Source organism: Natrix helvetica (assembly GCF_964273705.1).
Source record: "Natrix helvetica genome assembly, chromosome: 3".
NCBI classification, from domain to species: domain Eukaryota; kingdom Metazoa; phylum Chordata; class Lepidosauria; order Squamata; family Natricidae; genus Natrix; species Natrix helvetica.
The window spans coordinates 173,265,901-173,284,256 of record NC_138549.1 but is presented as its reverse complement, the minus strand read 5'-3'; the positions used below and the strand labels follow the sequence as shown (position 1 = coordinate 173,284,256).

At 42.4% G+C, this 18,356-nt stretch overlaps 1 protein-coding gene across 5 annotated transcripts in view; it reads right to left on the bottom strand.

Moving 5' to 3' along the window:
• Nucleotides 1-18,356, bottom strand: part of ZBTB46 (zinc finger and BTB domain containing 46) — a 67,820-nt gene that overhangs the window by 9,915 nt on the left and 39,549 nt on the right. For all 5 annotated transcript variants that reach the window (XR_014175122.1, XM_081949708.1, XM_081949709.1 and 2 more), the window contains one exon: nt 7,050-7,225. Coding sequence is in view for 4 of the 5 variants with exons in the window: in XM_081949708.1 (XP_081805834.1) it covers nt 7,050-7,225 (176 nt within the window). In the remaining variant the exon portion in view is untranslated. The remainder of the gene's footprint in view (nt 1-7,049; nt 7,226-18,356) is intronic.

Genomic DNA, 18,356 nt, shown 5'->3' with positions numbered 1-18,356 from the left:
TTTTTGATCTCAGGAGGCTGCAGGGAGGCTTTCGGCACACGACAACAAAAAAGTTAGCCATCACTGATGTAGTTTATACAGGTGGTCCTCGACTTAGGACAGTTTGTTGTACACTGTTATTTAGTAACCATTCGAAGTTGTCATGTCGCTGAAAAAAAGTGACTTACAACCATTGTCCATACTTATGACTGCTGCAGCACCCCCATGATCACATAATTTACATTCGGAAGCAGGGTCCCCGGGGGAGGGGTGTCAGCTGATCTCTTTTTGAGACTTTCTGACAAGCCAAGAAAATGGGGAAGCCAGATTCCCTTAACTACTGTGTTACTAATGGAACAACTGCAGTGATTCACTTAACATACGTGGCAAGAAAAGTTGTGAAATGGGGTAAAACTCGCTTGACAAGTTTCTCACTTAGCAACATAAATTCTGGGCTCAACTGTGTTCGTAAGTCAACGACTACCCGTATTGCATCAAACCCTAGTTATATTCTTTTAAGTACTGCTGAGATTAAATTGTGTTGGTCTTAATATTGTTCAAGTGTCCACACAACCATATATCTCGACAGGCAGACTCTGTGCCAATCATTCTCTCCCTGCCCAGGCGTTTTGTTGCCAGATATAATCAAAGGTGGGGGAAACTTTTAAGTATATTTTGTCAGTGACCACAGATAAACAAATGTTTATTTTGATTTAATTGCATTTTATTTTGCCTCCAAAGGCCTTGGTTATTATCTGCCCTATGCCACAAAAGCATAGCAAAGCACAAATTAAATATAAATATTCTTTATGAAATAGTGTGTTATTGCAACTTTATTACCTTATAAGTAAGTCAAGGCGGTGAACATACAAAACACTCCTTGAGGGATCATGGTGCTCTCGGAGCTTGCTTGTTTTCTTGCAGACGTTTCATTACCCAAACTAGGTAACATCATCAGTGCTAATAACAACATCACTAGCACTGATAACGTTACCTAGTTGGGTAATGAAACGTCTGCAAGAAAACAACCAAGCTCAGAGAGCACCAAGGACCCCACCGCCTTCCTTCTCCTTCTTCTCCTTTCCACACACCTCACTCCTTTCTAGCACTGATGATGTTACCTAGTTTGGGTAATGAAACATCTGCAAGAAACCAACCAAGCTTAGAGAGCAGAAAGGGCTCCTTATGCCAACCCCAAGCTACGGATATTCTTATTAATAATATTCCTTTCTGTTGCTATTTTCCCCTCAGAAACCATCCCTATATATTTGAAAGGACATAAACATACAAGCATTTTCCTTTTTTCGCATCTTTGTGCAGATAGTTTTTATTTTTCATTATCAACTGATGATAGCTTGTCCCCCTTGTACATGCCTTGCAATCTTCCAATTTTAATTTTTATTTTAAATGTACCTGAAATTCAACCACTGCAGTGAGTTTAGTTTCAAGAAAGAACAAAGAAGAGATCGGAGGCATGTGTGTCTGTAGCTGAATTAATATCTCGGGCTAACCAAAGCCCACCCCAATGGAGCAAATCAAGGGGCATCTTGGGAGCAATTGGTCCCTTGTCCAGATGGCCGAGGCAGTCATCCGAATGGACAAGGATTCGCAGGGAGAAGGAAGAAGGCAGCAGGTTCTGGGTACTATGGCAACAGAGTGTAGTGGCCCCTAAACATTGCTGCTGAAGCAATGCAAGCTAGCTGCCCATCTTCATCTACAAAACGCCGCCATTTGGCAAGACAAGATGCAACCTTGCACCTGCGGTAAGCAGACAGTAGCGTATCAGCTGAGCGTTGAAACGTTTTCCCCATGGAAAGGAAGACACGCCATTTCCAGAAGGCAACTGGGTGCAAGAAAGCCTGTCTGCAAAATATCCTGCCCCGATATCCAGAGAACAGCTGGGAGGAAACAGGATTTCTTTCACGGATGCACTTCCTATGTTTGGATCTTGCTACAAAAGTCTTGGGAATGGTTTAAAGACCGATATAAGACTTCCATTCAATATTCACATGCATTTTTTTCTCTTTTAAAAATCTGAAGCATTTGAAATATTCTGATGGCAGGAGGCCTCAGATTTCTTCAAACCAAATACTGGAGGAGTGTGTGGGGATGGGTTAGGAGAGCTCTGGTCTACTCATAAAGCACATTTAACTGGCTAATGATTTAACCTAGTTTTAAATCCAAACTGACTCCTAAAGTATTCCAATGGACCGAATGTGCATGATACGATATGCTACTAAAAACTATAACCAAGATTTAACACTAAACCTGCTAGGGTGGCGATGGCTAACCTTTTTGTCGAGGCGTGCCAAAAGCGTGGGGAGCATGGGAGGGGTCGTGCATACCCACACCCATAACGCAGTGCCCTCCCCCCGCAAATGCACGCACAACCCCGCGTGCCTCACTGAAACCTTCGTAAGGCCAGTTTCTGCGTTGGGCTGTTTTTCTCCCTCTGGAGGCTTCAGGAGGCTTTCCTGAAGGGTACGGAGGGCGAAAAATGGCCGAAAATCAAGGCCAAAATCAGTTGGCCAGCGCGCGCATGTGTGCTGGGGCTGACAGGGCAATGCTTCACGTGCCCTCAGAAATGGCTCTGCGTGCCACCTGTGGTGCCATAAGTTTGCAATCACGGTGCTAGGGCTCTCATTGTTTTGCTTCAATGTGTTGTGTGAGCTGGAGCTGAAACACCACTAAAAGACTTCTTTTCTAGAAAAATGCTACTGTTAAAATAGTATAGGAACTGACTTAAGGTAAAGGTAAAGGTTCCCCCGCACATATGTGCTAGTCGTTTCCGGCTCTAAGGGACAGTGCTCATCTCTGTTTCAAAGTTGAAGAGCCAGCGCCGTCTGAAGATGTCTCCATGGTCATGTGGCTGGCATGGCTAAACACCGAAGGCGCATGGAACGCTGTTACCTTCCCACCAAAGGTGGTCCCTATTTTTCTACTTGCATTTTTGCTGCTAGGTTGGCAGAAGTTGGAACAAGTAACGGGAGCTCACTCCGTTACGCGGCGCTAGGGATTCAAACTGCTGAACTGCTGACCTTCTTTCTGATCGACAAGCTCAGCATCTTAGCCACTGAGCCACCGCATCCCCTTAGGAACTGACTTACAACTATTCATTTAATGAGGATTCAAAGTTACAAAGGCACTGAAAAAAGTGACCCATAACTGTTTTTCACACTTATGACCATGGCAGCATGCCCACGGACATAGGATCAAAATTCGGGTGCTTAGAAATTGACACCCTGACTTCCAACAAGCAAAGTCAATGGGGGAAACCAGATGCACTTTCACTTAACATCTGCAGTGATTAACTTTTTTGCCTTAACAACTGTGGCAAAAAAGGTAATAAAATGGTGCAAAAATTTACTTAACTACCTGGCTTAGCAAAGAGATATTTTGAGCTTAATTGTGGCTGTAAGTCAAAGACTATCTATAATACAATATCTTATCACCAGATAACAAGCAGATCGCTTAATTAGTCTTCCTGCAATAAGTTTCCCATTAATTTATTTCCATTTATGGTTCATTTCTGAAAGTGACCGGAGGTATGTAGTTTTAGCTCACTCAAGAAAAAGAATTCAGAAAAAGTCATGTGTAATATTATGAAAAATAAATGCCACCATGATTACCATTAAACTAGAAAAATACTCTTGTAGTATAAAAGGAAATATTTAGCTACTTAAGTAATCTTTGGAGCATTACATATCCCCAAAGCAATCTTCTCTACCAACCAGGGACGTGCAGTCAGGGGAGGCAGGGGAGGCAGAGCCTCACCTCTCTTCATGAAATAATAGTATATAATATTATATACTATATATATATATATAATATTATAATATTATATACATCCGTCTGGCCGCACCCGGGAGCTGCGGAGGCAGAAATGTTGTCGGCGCTCCCGGATGACGAAGCCACGAAAGTGACTGGGTCGTTCCCCAGTCGCTTTCGTGCCTTCGTCATCCGGGAGCGCCGACAACATTTCTGCCTCCGCAGCTCCCGGGCGCGGCCGGACGGAGGTAGCTAGAATGGCGCTGAGGCAGTCCGGCGGGCGAGCAACCAAGGATCAGACTGCCTCGCTCGCTCTTTCGTCCGCCCGGACCGCCTCGGCGTCGCTGTGGCTACATCCGTCCGGCCGCACCCGGGAGCTGCGGAGCTACGGAGGCAGAAATGTTGTCGGCGCTCCAGGATGACGAAGCGCGAAAGCGACAGGAGCGCGCGAAGTCCAGCAGAGGCAGGAAGGTTCTCGTCGTTCCCCAGTCGCTTTCGTGGCTTCGTCATCCGGGAGCGCCGACAACATTTCTGCCTCCGCAGCTCCCGGGCGCGGCCGGACGGATGTAGCCACAGCGACGCCAAGGCGGTCCGGGCGGACGAAAGAGCGAGCGAGGCAGCCTGATCCTCGGTCGCTCGCCCGCCGGACTGCCTCGGCGCCATTCTGGTTACCTCCGTCCGGCCGCGCCCGGGAGCTGTGGAGGCAGAAATGCTGTCGGCGCTCCCGGATGACGAAGCCACGAAAGCGACTGGGGAACGACGAGAACCTTCCTGCCTCTGCTGGATTTCGCGCGCTCCTCGCAACTGCAATATGCAGTCGCGAGGAGCGCGCAAAGTCCAGCAGAGGCAGGAAGGTTCTCGTCGTTCCCCAGTCGCTTTCGAGGACTGCGGAGCGCGAGCCGGCGGAGCACGCTCAGGAAGGCGGGGAATGGGATCACGTGTGCTGGAGGCTGAGGCAGCCTCAGCCTCCAGCACACGTGGTCCCATTCCTCACCTTCCAGCCTCATCAGCCATAAACCTCACCGCAGGTCACTGCTACCAACACATATATCTTACTAAATACTGATCACATAATTTGGCAAAAATATTGCTCCAGTTTATAAACCTATTGATTTTCAACAACAAAACAATCTATCTGTCAGTTTCATAGGCTAAGTGGCAGATAAGAAAGAACGCTACTCACACATACCAGGAATGGGTTTTAAAAACCTGCTTCTCAAAGTCAATATGTAGATTCTGTTTATATTGAACATGCCTTGTTAATTTTATTTTACTCTTTAATTTGGTCTACTGGTTAAGGAAGCCAGGAGACTGAGAGTTCTAGTCCTGCCTTAGGCACAAAAGCCTGCTGGGTGACTTTGGGCCAATCACTAGGAAATGGTAAGTTCTAGTTCCGTCTTAGGCATGAAAGCTATTGTAGCTGGGTGACTGGCCAATCACAGGAGACTGTACTAGTCCCACTTTAGGCCCAAACGCTGGTTAGATGACTTTGGGACAGTTCCTCTCTTATAGGATTGTTATGGGGAAAATAGGAGGAGAAAAAAAATACTGTGTGTCTTTGCTACCTTGAGTATATACATATGCCGTACGGGTCTGGATGGATGACAACAGGCTCAGGCTCAACCCCTCCAAGACAGAGTGGCTGTGGCTTCCGGCTTCCCGGTTCAACCAGCATATGCCATCGCTGACCATCGGAGATGATCAATTAGCCCCGGTGGAAGGGGCACGCAATTTGGGCGTCCTCCTTGATGCCCGGCTGTCTATGGAAGATCATGTGGCAGCCGTGGCGAGGGGGGCGTTCCACCAGGTTCGCCTGGTGCGCCAATTGCGGCCCCTTTTGGACCGGGAGGCCTTGCGTACAGTCACTCACGCGCTGGTGACGTCTCGCCTGGACTACTGTAATGCTCTCTACATGGGGCTCCCCTTGAGGTGCACCCGGAGACTGCAGTTGGTCCAGAATGCAGCCGCGTGGGTAATTATGGGGAGATCGAGGTTCTCCCATATAACACCTATCCTGCGCGAGCTGCACTGGCTTCCTGTGGCCTACCGGGTGCGCTTCAAGGTGCTGGTTACCACCTTCAAAGCGCTCCATGGCACAGGGCCTAGTTACCTGCGGGATCGCGTCCTGCCCCATACATCCCTGCGACCCGTCCACTCACACAGAGAGGGACTACTCCGGGTGCCGTCCTCCAGAGAGTGCCAGAGGGCAGCGCCCAGAAGTAGGGCCTTCTCTGTAGTGGGCCCCACCCTTTGGAATGACCTCCCCCCAGACATCAGGACTACAACCGACCTTCGCTCCTTCCATATGAAGCTGAAAACCTACCTGTTTCGACTAGCTGACCTGGCATAATTCTACAACCTCTCCAGCCCAGGGCATTTTTAATTGGTAATTTTAGTTTTTAAGGGTTAATTTCACTGGGGTTTTAACTTTTTTAGGTATTGTAACTTATTTATTTATTCTTACCTCCTCTGTACGCTATATAATACTTTTGTACGTCGCCCCGAGTCCCTGTGGGGAGAGGGGGCGACTAATAAGTTCAAGTAATAAATAAATAAATAAATATGTAAATATGGCTGTGCGTGTGTGTATGTTCCAGCATAACTCTGGAACGCTTCAAGCAATTTCAACCAAAATTGGTACACAGATGACCTACTCTCTGGAAACAAATACTATGGGGGTAAGACACCCTTAACACCGCTCGGTGTGTGTGTCTGTGTGTGTGTGTGTCTGTGTCAGTGTGTGTTCCAGCATAACTCCAGAACTCCTGGGCTGCTGAAATGAAAAGGACTGAATTATATCTATAGTGTCAAGTCACAGTACTTTTGACCGTGATAGTGTGCATTTTGGATTCAAGTTCTGTTAAGATACAGCCTATTGTGCCTTAAAATGGCTTCTACTATACAGCCCAGTGGAATTGCCATGGTAACTGCTTTGCAGTACTCCACAAGGGGGCTCCCTCTAATACAGGATTGGGATAAAAACATACCCGGGCTACACCGGATTATCAGCTAGTTATTTATAAAAATATAATGAAAGCAGAATAGAAATAAATAAAAATAAAACCATATTCTTGTTTCGAGTGTACTTAATGTTTTCATAGTTCTGTTACAAATTTTTAAATCCCTCACTATATGCGATGTTGGCAAAAAATATGGCCCAATAAATAGAAAGGAGGATGCAAAAGCTGTGGGCACAATATCTCGGTCAATCATCCCTCTGCTCACCCACATCCTCTTTCACGCAGATCTCAAGTTTCTATCCCTCCTTGCCTCTTGCAACGTCCCTAGACGTCCCAGCTTACCAAGGTGTGCCGCTTCATGTGCTCCCGTCGGGTGAATTTCTTCCCACAAATTTCACACGGGTAGGGTCGTTCTCCTGTGTGGGATCGCATATGCCTTTTCAAGATGCACTGGTGCATGGCTGAGAAGCTGCAATAGGGACACCTGAACTTCTTCCTGATGACCGTGAACTCATTTACTGAAAAGAAGCACAAGGCAATGCAGGTTACAGCTCTCTCTTTTGAGATTTTGGGCACAATTTTGTAAAAAAGAATGAAGGCAGGATACAAACAAATAAACAAACAATAAAATAGCCAATCTGATCATTTTTCAGAGAATCTCTGCACTGTCTCAAACTGTCTGGGTTTGGCTTCAGAAAAAAAAAAGCTTATCTTGTAAGTTTTCAACATTTTAAAGATAATATAACTTTGTCATATTTTTTTTTACTGTGAGCACACTAGGTAAAGGTAAAGGTTCTCTTCGCACATGCGTGCTAGTCATTTCTGGCTCCTGGGGGCAGGGCTCATCTCCGTTTCAAAGCTGAAGAGCCAGCACTGTCCGAAGACGTCTCCATGGTCATGTGGTCATGGTCATGACTAAATACCAAAGGCGCACGGAATGCTGTTACCTTCCCACCAAAGGTGGTTCCTATATTTCTACTTGCATTTTTACATGCTTTCAAACTGGTGGGTTAGCAGAAGCTGGGACAAGTCACGGGAGCTCACTCGGTTATGCGGGGCTATGGATTCAAACCGCTGAGCTGCCGACCATTCTGGTCAACAAGCTCAGCGTCTTAGCCACAGAGTCCCCGCGTCCACACCATGAGCACACCAGCTCACATCAAAAATGAAATTCTGTCGCTCAACATTTTTATTTGTGTTGATGACCATATTATATTTTGCAAGGAAAGAATTGGAACCATAACTGCTTCCTTATTCAGGGAAAGGGCTAAAAGAAAAAAAATAGTTTAAAAGACCCTTTGAGGCCCAGATATGGCCCAACAGCCCTAAGTATTTCAGAATCTCCTCTAGCAATATCTGATCAATATTGTTTTATAAAATGTAATATCTGTTTACACGTCTGTTCGAGCATTCTGTGCTAGATGACTGATTATATAATGAGGCATGGAATAAGTATCTTTAGTGAAAGACCATTTTAACCATTACAATAATTTCCATAGATTTAAAATTATAGGTAATTGAAGAAAAATATTGCTGTACATGTATTGGATTACCTATTCCAGCTGGTGGGCATAGGTGTTCAATGGGCAGGTTCAGCTAATTGTGGGAGACGGGTAATTTAAATCAACATTTGTTCATTTAATGGAATCACACTGACTGTCTTTCAAATGCAATGTATTTATTTCAATAGAAATATCTCTAGCTGTGCTGAACTTAGTTGTTTGTCTGCAGACATTTTATTATCCAGCTAGGTTACATTATCAGGGGTAGTGAGTGTGAGGTTAGCTGCAAGTAGCTTATACTGCCGGTTTGGTAAGGGTGCAGTCTCCTCCTTGGTAGTTCCTGGATTAGAATATTATCTTCTGCCTGATTTATTTCTTGTTGTTATTGTTTTGAACTTTCATTGGTTTTTTTTTTCAAGTGCTTACATTATTTCTAAGTATTTTCAAAGCGTTTATATTGTTTTCTGGAAATGAACAGGAAGATAATGAAAATACTGTGTCCTTTTATGTTGCAAAGAAATTTATTTATTCTGTCTGTTTTAGAATCTGGAATGACTCTCAGAGGTTTACACCTTAAAATAAATTCAGAACAGCCCTTTGAGGAACAGTATTAAGCAATAAAATTGATTTAAAAAACAACCAACATGACAAAGTGATCAATTGGGCAACATTAAACTTCAAATGCCTCAAGAAAAAGTTCTGTCTTAAGGAATAATTTATGGGTTAGAGACACTGGGACTATCAAGGAAAGGCCATTGTGTTAAGAACTGGCTACCCCTGGAAAACTTTAACTGACCCCACAGTTCTCACTTGTACATGTACTCAACTTATGACCACAATTGACTCCAAATTTTTGTGGCTAAGCAGGACAACTATTAAGTGAGTTTTGCCTCATTTTACAACCTTGTTTGCTGCAATTGCTATGTGAATCACTGCAATTGTTAAGTTGTCCCAAAGGTGGTTTTTTCCAACAGGCAACTGGACTTTCTGGTTTTTCTTTGAGGACATTTTGCTTCTTATCCAAGAAACTTCTTCAACTCTGTTAAATTAATACCAGTAATATGGTTGTTGAGGGAGACTTTGCTTGTGAGAAGGTCGCAAAAGGGGCTCACATGACCTTGGGATACACAGCAATGGTCATAAATATGAACCAGTTGTCAAGCATCTGAATTTTGATCACATGATCATGGGGAAACTGCAAAGGTGGTGCGGTGATGACACATTTTTCAATGCTGCTTTTTAACTTTGAACAGTCACTAAACAAACTATTATATGTATAAATATTAATTTAGGATTATTTCTTTAGTACATAATCAACTCATGGCAGGCAGAAGATTGGCAGATCACCTCAAATTCTTGCCAGAAGACATGATAAAAACACAATCTGACAACACATGGGCTATTCTCAACCACAGTCCAACCCCATGGAGTGTCCTCAATCACAGTTTCAAGTGGAAAACTATTAACATCTTGGATCGAATCCAAAAATATTAGGGAGTTCCTGGAGGTTGGGCATTCAGACAAATCATCCATCAATAGACACATAGAGACAAACCACATTTACACACCTTTAAAAAGAGATAGTGCCAAACCTAGGAAGGAAGCAAAAAGACTACGATAGATCCTCTCCGCAGAAGTCAATATTAGATAAGCAGGGATCAACATCAGACAAACAATCAGGCAGAAAACAATTCTTTGATCAAGGAATCACCAAGGAAGAAACAACAACCCCACCAAAACTGCCAGAGCAAACTACTGTATGTAAACAGGCAGCTAACCTCTCACTGTTAATGTTAATGTTAATAATGTTATCTACTTGGGTAAAGAAACATATGCTAGCAAACAATCAGGTTTAGAGAGAGCTAATAACCCCATATGAATGAATCTTTAAGGGTCTTAAGGCTTTTATCTAAATTAATGGCTAAACAACTATGTTCATTTTTTTCTATGACTATTTCACATATTTAATCTTAATATTTGATAATCAAATTTGTTATATCAGTTAGTGTCAGAATTCAATTGCCTTAGAAAGAAGATCCAGCAGGTGAAACTCTAATTAGTATATTGACACTATAGGTAATGAAAAGAAAACAGGATCGAGGAAAACAAGAACAACTTTATAGCCAATAATGCAAAAGATATGGATTTTGTCACAATTCCTCATTTTAAAATCAAAATGAAATTTGGACTTCTGTAATCACAGAATTATCAAAATAAGATAACATTATGTATTTGAGACTAGAAGCAAAGAAATGCAAGGGAGTAATAAATCCACTTTCACACAAAAAAAGCAATTATTCCTCTATTGCCCGATCATCTCTAGAGAAAACCAGCCTATTCCATCATCTGTATGGAATTCCAGGTAGCTACTAGGTGTCAAGATGACATATGCCAGCTTCAAGCATATCAGATTGTTAAAGAGGAAGGACAAAGATTCAAGAGGAAAGGAATAATATGTGAGACTGAATAAACAGGTAGGAGAAAATAGTAGCTATGGCAGTGCATCTCAGAGTGATTTCACTCTTTCCAATCAATAATCTAATCTAATCCTAATCTAATCATTTTATAGGCACTCAAGGCATCTTTCTCTAGGATACCTCTTCCTTTTATTCTCACAGCAATTATCCTATGATATAGATTAGGTTGTTTCATTTGCTCAAGCACACCTTCCTCCCACAAAGAAGAGGGGATCAAATTATTCTCCAAAGCAGGACAAAAAACAATGGTTGGAAACTAATCAAGGAGAGAAGCAACCTGGAATTAACAGTAAGGACAATTAAGGAGTGGAACAGCCTCCCTCCAGAAGTTGTGGGTGCTTCATCAGGTTTTTAAGAAGAGATTTGTCTGGAATGGTCTAGGGCAGTGGTTCTCAACCTGTGGGTCGGGACCCCTTTGGGGGTCGAACGACCCTTTCACAGGGGTCGCCTAAGACCATAGGAAAACACATATTTTCGATGGTCTTAGGAACCGAGACACCAATTTTATGGTTGGGGGTCACCACAACATGAGGAACTGCATTCAAGGGTCGCGGCATTGGGAAGGTTGAGAACCACTGGTATAGGGTTTCCTGCCTGAGCAGGGGATCGGAGTAGAACAGTGGTCCCCAATCTTTGTGGCTTGACGGCCTGGCTGTGGGGGAGTGGAAGTGGGTCGCACGAGCGGCGCACATGCATGCAGCTTGACTTGTGCAAGCAGCAAACCAGCACCCCCATGCACAATTGCCCACTGGCCCACCACTTGTGCAAGTTGAGCTGCGCACATGCACAGTCTAGCCCACCACTGGCACGGCCCAATTCTAAATAGGGCCGGCAGTGGGCCAAGGACCAGAGGCTGGGGAACCTCTGGATTAGAAGACCTCTAAGAAGACCGTCCAACTCTGTTATTCTTTGTCCGGATGACCTCTGGAAGTGCTTGGAATTGGCTCACAGCTTGTAACAATTACCTTGTCAATGAACAAAGTTGCAAGGCTACACACTCCTTGAAGTGAGCCTTGCTGGCATAATCAGCTTCCACTGAACTGTAAACCAAGTGGAAAAAAACCTGCTGAGAACCTTTTGCATAAGGCCAGCCTTTGGGGAATTCAATTTAGTGGGACATGCATGGAAGCCACTCGCAGGCAGCCATTAGCTTCTGGCCTCAGCAAGTGATCTGCTGTCTCCTTCTTAGCCTAAAGAAACCCCCAAATATTCCAGAAGCTGTTCCCCCCCCCCCCCCGAATATCAAATCTAATCTGCTGATCTCTGCCGGGTCTTGCTTTGTTTTCTTCTTTCCCCACCCACTGTTTGCCAAAGAGCACAATAAATTATTTAGCAGTCGCCAGACTGCAAAATTGCAGGCTAGCTGTGTTAATTGGAAGGAGACAGGAAAAAAAACATGTTTGCACACTCATGGCAAACATTTTGCTACCGGTAGTCCATAAAACAGGGTAACAGAAGAGTTTAAAAGATTTTGCTATTTAAAAGGCAAAGGTTGCCTTTTAAAGGCCTCATAAACTTGAGAATAATTTCTACAGATTTCCACATAAGATACCACAAGGGGGAAAGTTTGCTTGGGTTTCCCCCCCAGTTCAACTCAATACAATTTGTATAAATAATAATAAATAATAATAATAAATATTTATTTCTTAGCCGCACCCTCTCCCGAAGGACTCGGGGCGGCGTACAACAAAACATAGGAAATAAATATATAGACAAACATACATATAACAAAAACATATACCAAGACATATACAAAACATATACTAGGAGGAGGTGAACTGGTAGATAAAAACAATTAAAAACACAATGTTTAAAAACCTCTAAGTAAATTGGATGCAATTAAAATATCCCAGATAAAAAACCCGTCAGGAGCGATATAATTGGATCAAAGTTGAGCCAGGCCAGCAACTTGAAATAGGTGGGTCTTGAGCTTTACACGAAAGGAGCGGAGGTCAGAGGTATTCCTAATATCCGGGGGGAGGTCATTCCACAGGGCTGGGCCCGCCACAGAGAAGGCTCTACTCCTAGGCGCCGCCCCCCGGCACTGCCTGGTGGACGGCACCTGGAGGAGACCCTCTCTGTGCGAGCAGGTTATATTATTTATTTATTTAGAGAGGAGGGGGAGAGTGAAAGATTATTTGCAGGTCTCTATTTAAGGCAGCAGGCTTTCAAAGATCATTGAAATTTGGCATATCAACCGCTATGTGAAGAATTCCAAGATTGAGTATTTATGAAAAGACAACAGGACAGAATTTCACCATTCTGTAGCTAACATATCTGAAAACTACCTTAATCAAGAAACATAAAAGACACGTTTTTAAATTATTCTAGTAATATTTGGTCCCTGAAACTTTTTTCCTTAGCTGCTTCTATGATTGGTGCCTCTGTTTCTATACACAACCAAGTTAAATATATTTCAATCAAGATAGCTCATTTAAAGAGGCTGTTAGAGGAAAGTACAGGTAGTTCTCAATTTATGACAACTGAGCCCAAAATTTCTGTTGGTAAGCGAGACATTTGTTAAGTGTATTCTACCCCATTTTATGACTTCCTTGCTATAGCTGTTAAGTGAATCACTTCAGTTGTTAAGTTAGTAACATAATTGTTAAGTAAATCTGGCTTCCCCATTGACTCCGCTTGTCAGGCGGCCACAAAAGATGGTCACATGACCCTGGGACAATGAAATGGTCATAAGTATGAGTCTCCAAGTGTCTGAATTTTCATCACATGACCATGGCGGTACTACAACAGTTCTAAGTGTGAAAAAAGGTCCTAAGTCGCTTTTCCAATGCCATTGTAACTTTGAATGGTCACTAAATGAATTGTTGCAAATCGAGGATTTCCTATATCTCTGAAAATATGACTAGGTCTTATATTAATTTTTGCTCCAAAAGACACTTTAGGGCATATTTTCCAGTTGGGTCTTATTTTCAGGAAAATGTGGTAGTTAAAATGCATGTGGTCTGGCTATATTAACTGGGTCTTATTTTGGGATAGGGCTTATATTATGAGCATCTTGAAAAATCATGCTAGGGCTTATTTTCCAGTTAGGTCTTACTTTCAGGGAAATGTTGTTCAGGGGTATATTGTTTTAAGTACATTTGGTAAAGCAAAATCGACCCATTATTTATTGGCATTATGAAACTAAAGGATTATGAAACTGCTAAGATTTAGACTTCCGGGGAAGCAAGGTTGAACTGAAGATTGAGCCGGCAACCGCAGCAGAATGGATCAGGTTCTTCTCTCCTCTCCAGACAAGGAAGAGGATTCGGGATTGCCCAAACACACTGCATATAGTAGCTTCCTGCAAGGATACCAGGGGTGGGTTGCTGCCAGCGTTTCAGCTTTGCACGTGCGCAGTTGACTGTAAATTATTCTGCGCATGTGCAGAACGTGAAAAATTACTAAAAAATATGCCGGTGACCAGAGAACCGGCTTGAGGGTGTGGTCAGCCTGAGTCGCTGTTGGTTCTGCAACCAAGGCCAAATTACCACGACTGGTTTGCCTGAACTGGTAGCAACCCACCTCTGAAGGATACCTCAAAATACAGGTAGTCCTTGATTTACGACCACCAACATTTCTGTTGCTGAGCGAGACATTTTTAAAGTGAATTTTGCCCCCTTTTACGACCTGTCTTGCCACAGTTAAGTGAATCACTGCAGCTGTTAAGTTAGTAACAAGGTTAAGTGAATCTGGCTTCCCCGTTCACTTTGCTTGTTAGAAGGTCACAGAAGGGAATCACGTGACCCTGTCATAAATGTGAATCAATTGTCAAGCATGGGAATGTAAATCCCATGGCCCCATGAGGGATGCTACACGAGTCATGTGAAAAATGGTCATGTCATTTTTTTCAGTGCCATTGTAACTTTGAAACTGTCACTAACTGAACTGTTGTTAAGTTGAGGACTACCTGTATTTCAGGTAATCATTTCTGGAAATAACTAGTTAACTTTTTGGGGATATTAAGAACTTTCAGAAAGGCAGGTTGCACCACACCAGGCGAGTTTCCTCCAATCCTTGCCAAAAAAAGGTTTTATGCAAGTTTTAAGGAGTTAAAAATACTTTTGCTTTAGGATAAACTGCAAAAAGGTTGATCATTGATTTTGGAAAGTTATAAACATATTAAAGCATCAGGTAGAGTTGAAGCGATTTTGAAATTAATTTCAAGAATCTTTCCTGTGGGTTGTTTTGAATTTTATTAAAAAAATACAAAGAATTTGAAATTAATTGTAAAAACCTACCAGCGGGAAGATGTTGTTGATTAAAGAAAAACATTAAGGGATTTTGAAAGTTGGACTGTAGTACTGGGGATCAGTTACTGAAATCATATTTTCTTTATGAAGTGGAAAATAACTTCTTTATATCTTTTTTATTATTATTTCTTTTTCTTCATTTTTAATTTTGCTTTTTATATCTTCCTTAGTTTGTATTAGTGTTTTTTATCTTTCTATCTGTATATATATGAATGAAACTGCTAAGATTAGATTATCTGCAATTGACTAGAAAACAGGCAAAACATGAAAGGGACTAGGTCTCAGGGACTAGGCCTCCCCTACTGTTTCTCCCAAATGATTCCTAGGAAAGAAATAGAGTTATGCATATCAAACCTCAAATATTGCTTTCTTCTGTGTCTTGATAAAGCCTTCCACTCATTGTTGATTCTTGGTAACATCATGGACACATTCATGTAGTTATCTTGCCTTTTAGGATTTTTAAACATTTGTTCTCCTACGTCTAGCATATTCTAGTGGTCTCCCTTTCAAGGGATAACTAGGTTCAGCCTTTTATGTTTTCAGCCAATGATGGCTAGATGCAGACAGTCCTGCTTCTACAAGTTCAAAAAAATTCCTGTCCAAACAGCACGGCGAAGCCTAGCAAGACTAGCTTATCATACCTAACTGACATGATGAGATACCATCTGAAGTGGATTGAGATATGAAACCCGCTAGTCTAGAGTAAAGCATTCCCTTATTGTATTAACTGCACAGATTCACTTCTTTATGCTTTATAGAATTACTTGTACTTACTAATCACTTTTCTCGGGATAAAACAATCAAACATACTACAAAAAGAGAAAAATTACTTCAAGTGACACCCATTCTTGCACAAAAGTCCTTTCCCAAACAAACTTGCGCATAGATAAGGGAAAAAAAGAAAAGACCACCAGCAGTTTGTGTGACAGACAACACAATTTCCTCACTAGTGCATTTACTACAAGAGAAAGCACCCACTCTACCATGATAATCCACTATCCAAATTGTCTTCCCTGTGAATGAATCCATGTTTTAAAAAGCTGCCTAGAATTATTCAAGGGTTTTTAGTGACCCTTGGCCAGCACAAAGCCTCCTTCACAATGTGTTTTTTTTCATTCTCTTTTCAGCTGGGAGCTTAACTCTGTGACTTAAGTGTTAAACGAATTGATCTTGCCTTGAAGCAGATGATATTCAATTTGACCTGGAAGCCAGGCCTTTAATTCTACAAATCACACTTACACACAACTGTTTTGCAGATGGGCCTGCAAGCACATTGATTTGGCAGTTTTGAAGGGAGTTGTGTTTCATAATTATAGGTGAGGACCTGAGGTACCAAGTTATTTTTCAGAAATCAAGTGTTTTTCTCACAGTAGCATCCTGTTATCTTATTAGGTATATCCTTGCCTTGCATATACAAGTTCTTCACTCTCTTGCAAAAAGAATAAAGGGCAGCACAATTCAGGGCCTTTGTGTACTTGTATTGATTTGAATTACGTCAAACAACTTAATGCAATGTTGCTCTGGTTTTTAGTACATGAGTTTGTAATTGAATCAATGTAGAGAAATGATAAATATGAAAAAATACATAATATATTGACAACTATCAACTTTTTAAAAAAGGTTATGATAATAAAATAATTTTTGACAATTTCTTCCAAGTAAGGATCAGGATGAACAATAATCATTTTTATGTTTTAGCCTGCTCAACATTTTCCAACAGTTTCAAAATCACTATGGATAAAATTGTCAAATGGGTGAAGAAACTGGATTTCAGAAAAGTAGATGTTGGCCTAAGATTAGGAAATAAAACTTTTAACACTAAATATTGCAATCGGTTCAGCTGTTCCTTTCAGGACCTACTGGATTCCTACTCCTACACCTGACATTTCATTAGAGTATGTGGCTACAAATACAACTCTCACTAATGAGAAAAATCTTCATAAACACTGATACTACCATCCTTAGAAAGAACGGTTTGATCACTAAGTTGTCTATAGAGCTAGTCTGGTTTAGTGGTTAAGGTGCTGGCCCAGAAATCTAGGGATGTAAACTGTAGTCCCACGTTAGGCACGAAAGCCATCTGGGAGATCATGAGCCAGTCACTTCCTCTCAGCTCAACCCACTTCATAGGGTGCTGGTTGTGGGGAAAATAATGGGAGGAAGGAGTATTACCATATATATGTTTGCCACCTAGATTACGGTACTGATAAAGTAATAAAGGTGGGATAAAAATCTGTAGGAGATGAGCAGGCTGAGGAGGGCGGGGTTAAACCCTTCATCAGTTTGAAATCATTGCACAGCAGCAATAGACATAAGTCTACCCCCTCCCCCAGTGAATTCCATTCATCCTTATCTAGGGTCAATTTACCTTGACCATTATAAATGAGATTCTTGTTATAGGTGGCAAGAATAAATTCTTCGCGCTTTGAATTCAATACAATACAATACAATACAATAGCAGAGCTGGAAGGGACCTTGGAGGTCTTCTAGTCCAACCCCCTGCCTAGGCAGGAAACCCTATATCGTTTCAGACAAATGGCTATCCAACATCTTCTTAAAGACTTCCAGTGTTGGGGCATTCACAACTTCTGGAGGCAACTTCTGTTCCACTGATTCATTGTTCTGTCAGGAAATTTCACCTCAGTTCTAAGTTGCTTCTCTCCTTGATTAGTTTCCACCCATTGCTTCTTGTTCTACCCTCAGGTGCCTTGGAGAATAGTTTGACTCCCTCTTCTTTGTGGCAACCCCTGAGATATTGGAAGACTGCTATCATGTCTCCCCTAGTCCTTCTTTCTATTAAAGTAGACATATCCAGTTCCTGCAACCGTTCGTCATACGTTTTAAGCGCTCCGAAGGCTTCAGGGAAGCCTCCGGATGGTCCCTGAAGCCTCGGGGGGGGGGGGGGGCTCTTTTCGCCCTTCCCAGGCTCCTATAAAGCCTCTGGAGCCTGGGGAAGGCGAAAAATAGCTTTTAAAAAGGTGAACTCAGCTGGCCAGCGCGCGCATGCGCACTTGCCAGCTGACAGCGCAGCGCCTCGCGTGCCCTGACAAATGGCTCCGCATGCCACTTGTGGCACGCGTGCCATAGGTTCGCCATCACTGCCCTACCACATTCATAGACAATCTATTACAAATGAAAAATCTACAGAACTACAAAAACTACTTTTTTAAAACTTTCAGAGTCCTTCATTGGATACCCTCATGTAGGTGATGGACTGCTTCCTTTCTAACTTATTTTAAAAGGCCAGAAGAATTTTGTAGGCCTACATCAACAGACGCAGAATGTACGCACATATCCATGAGGCCTGGTGGAGAAAAATATATTTCAGAATAAACGTAGCAAGATATAAGGTTCCAATGAAGACAAAATATGAATAATGTATTTTTACTCTGTTGAAGAATCAACGCAGATGTACTT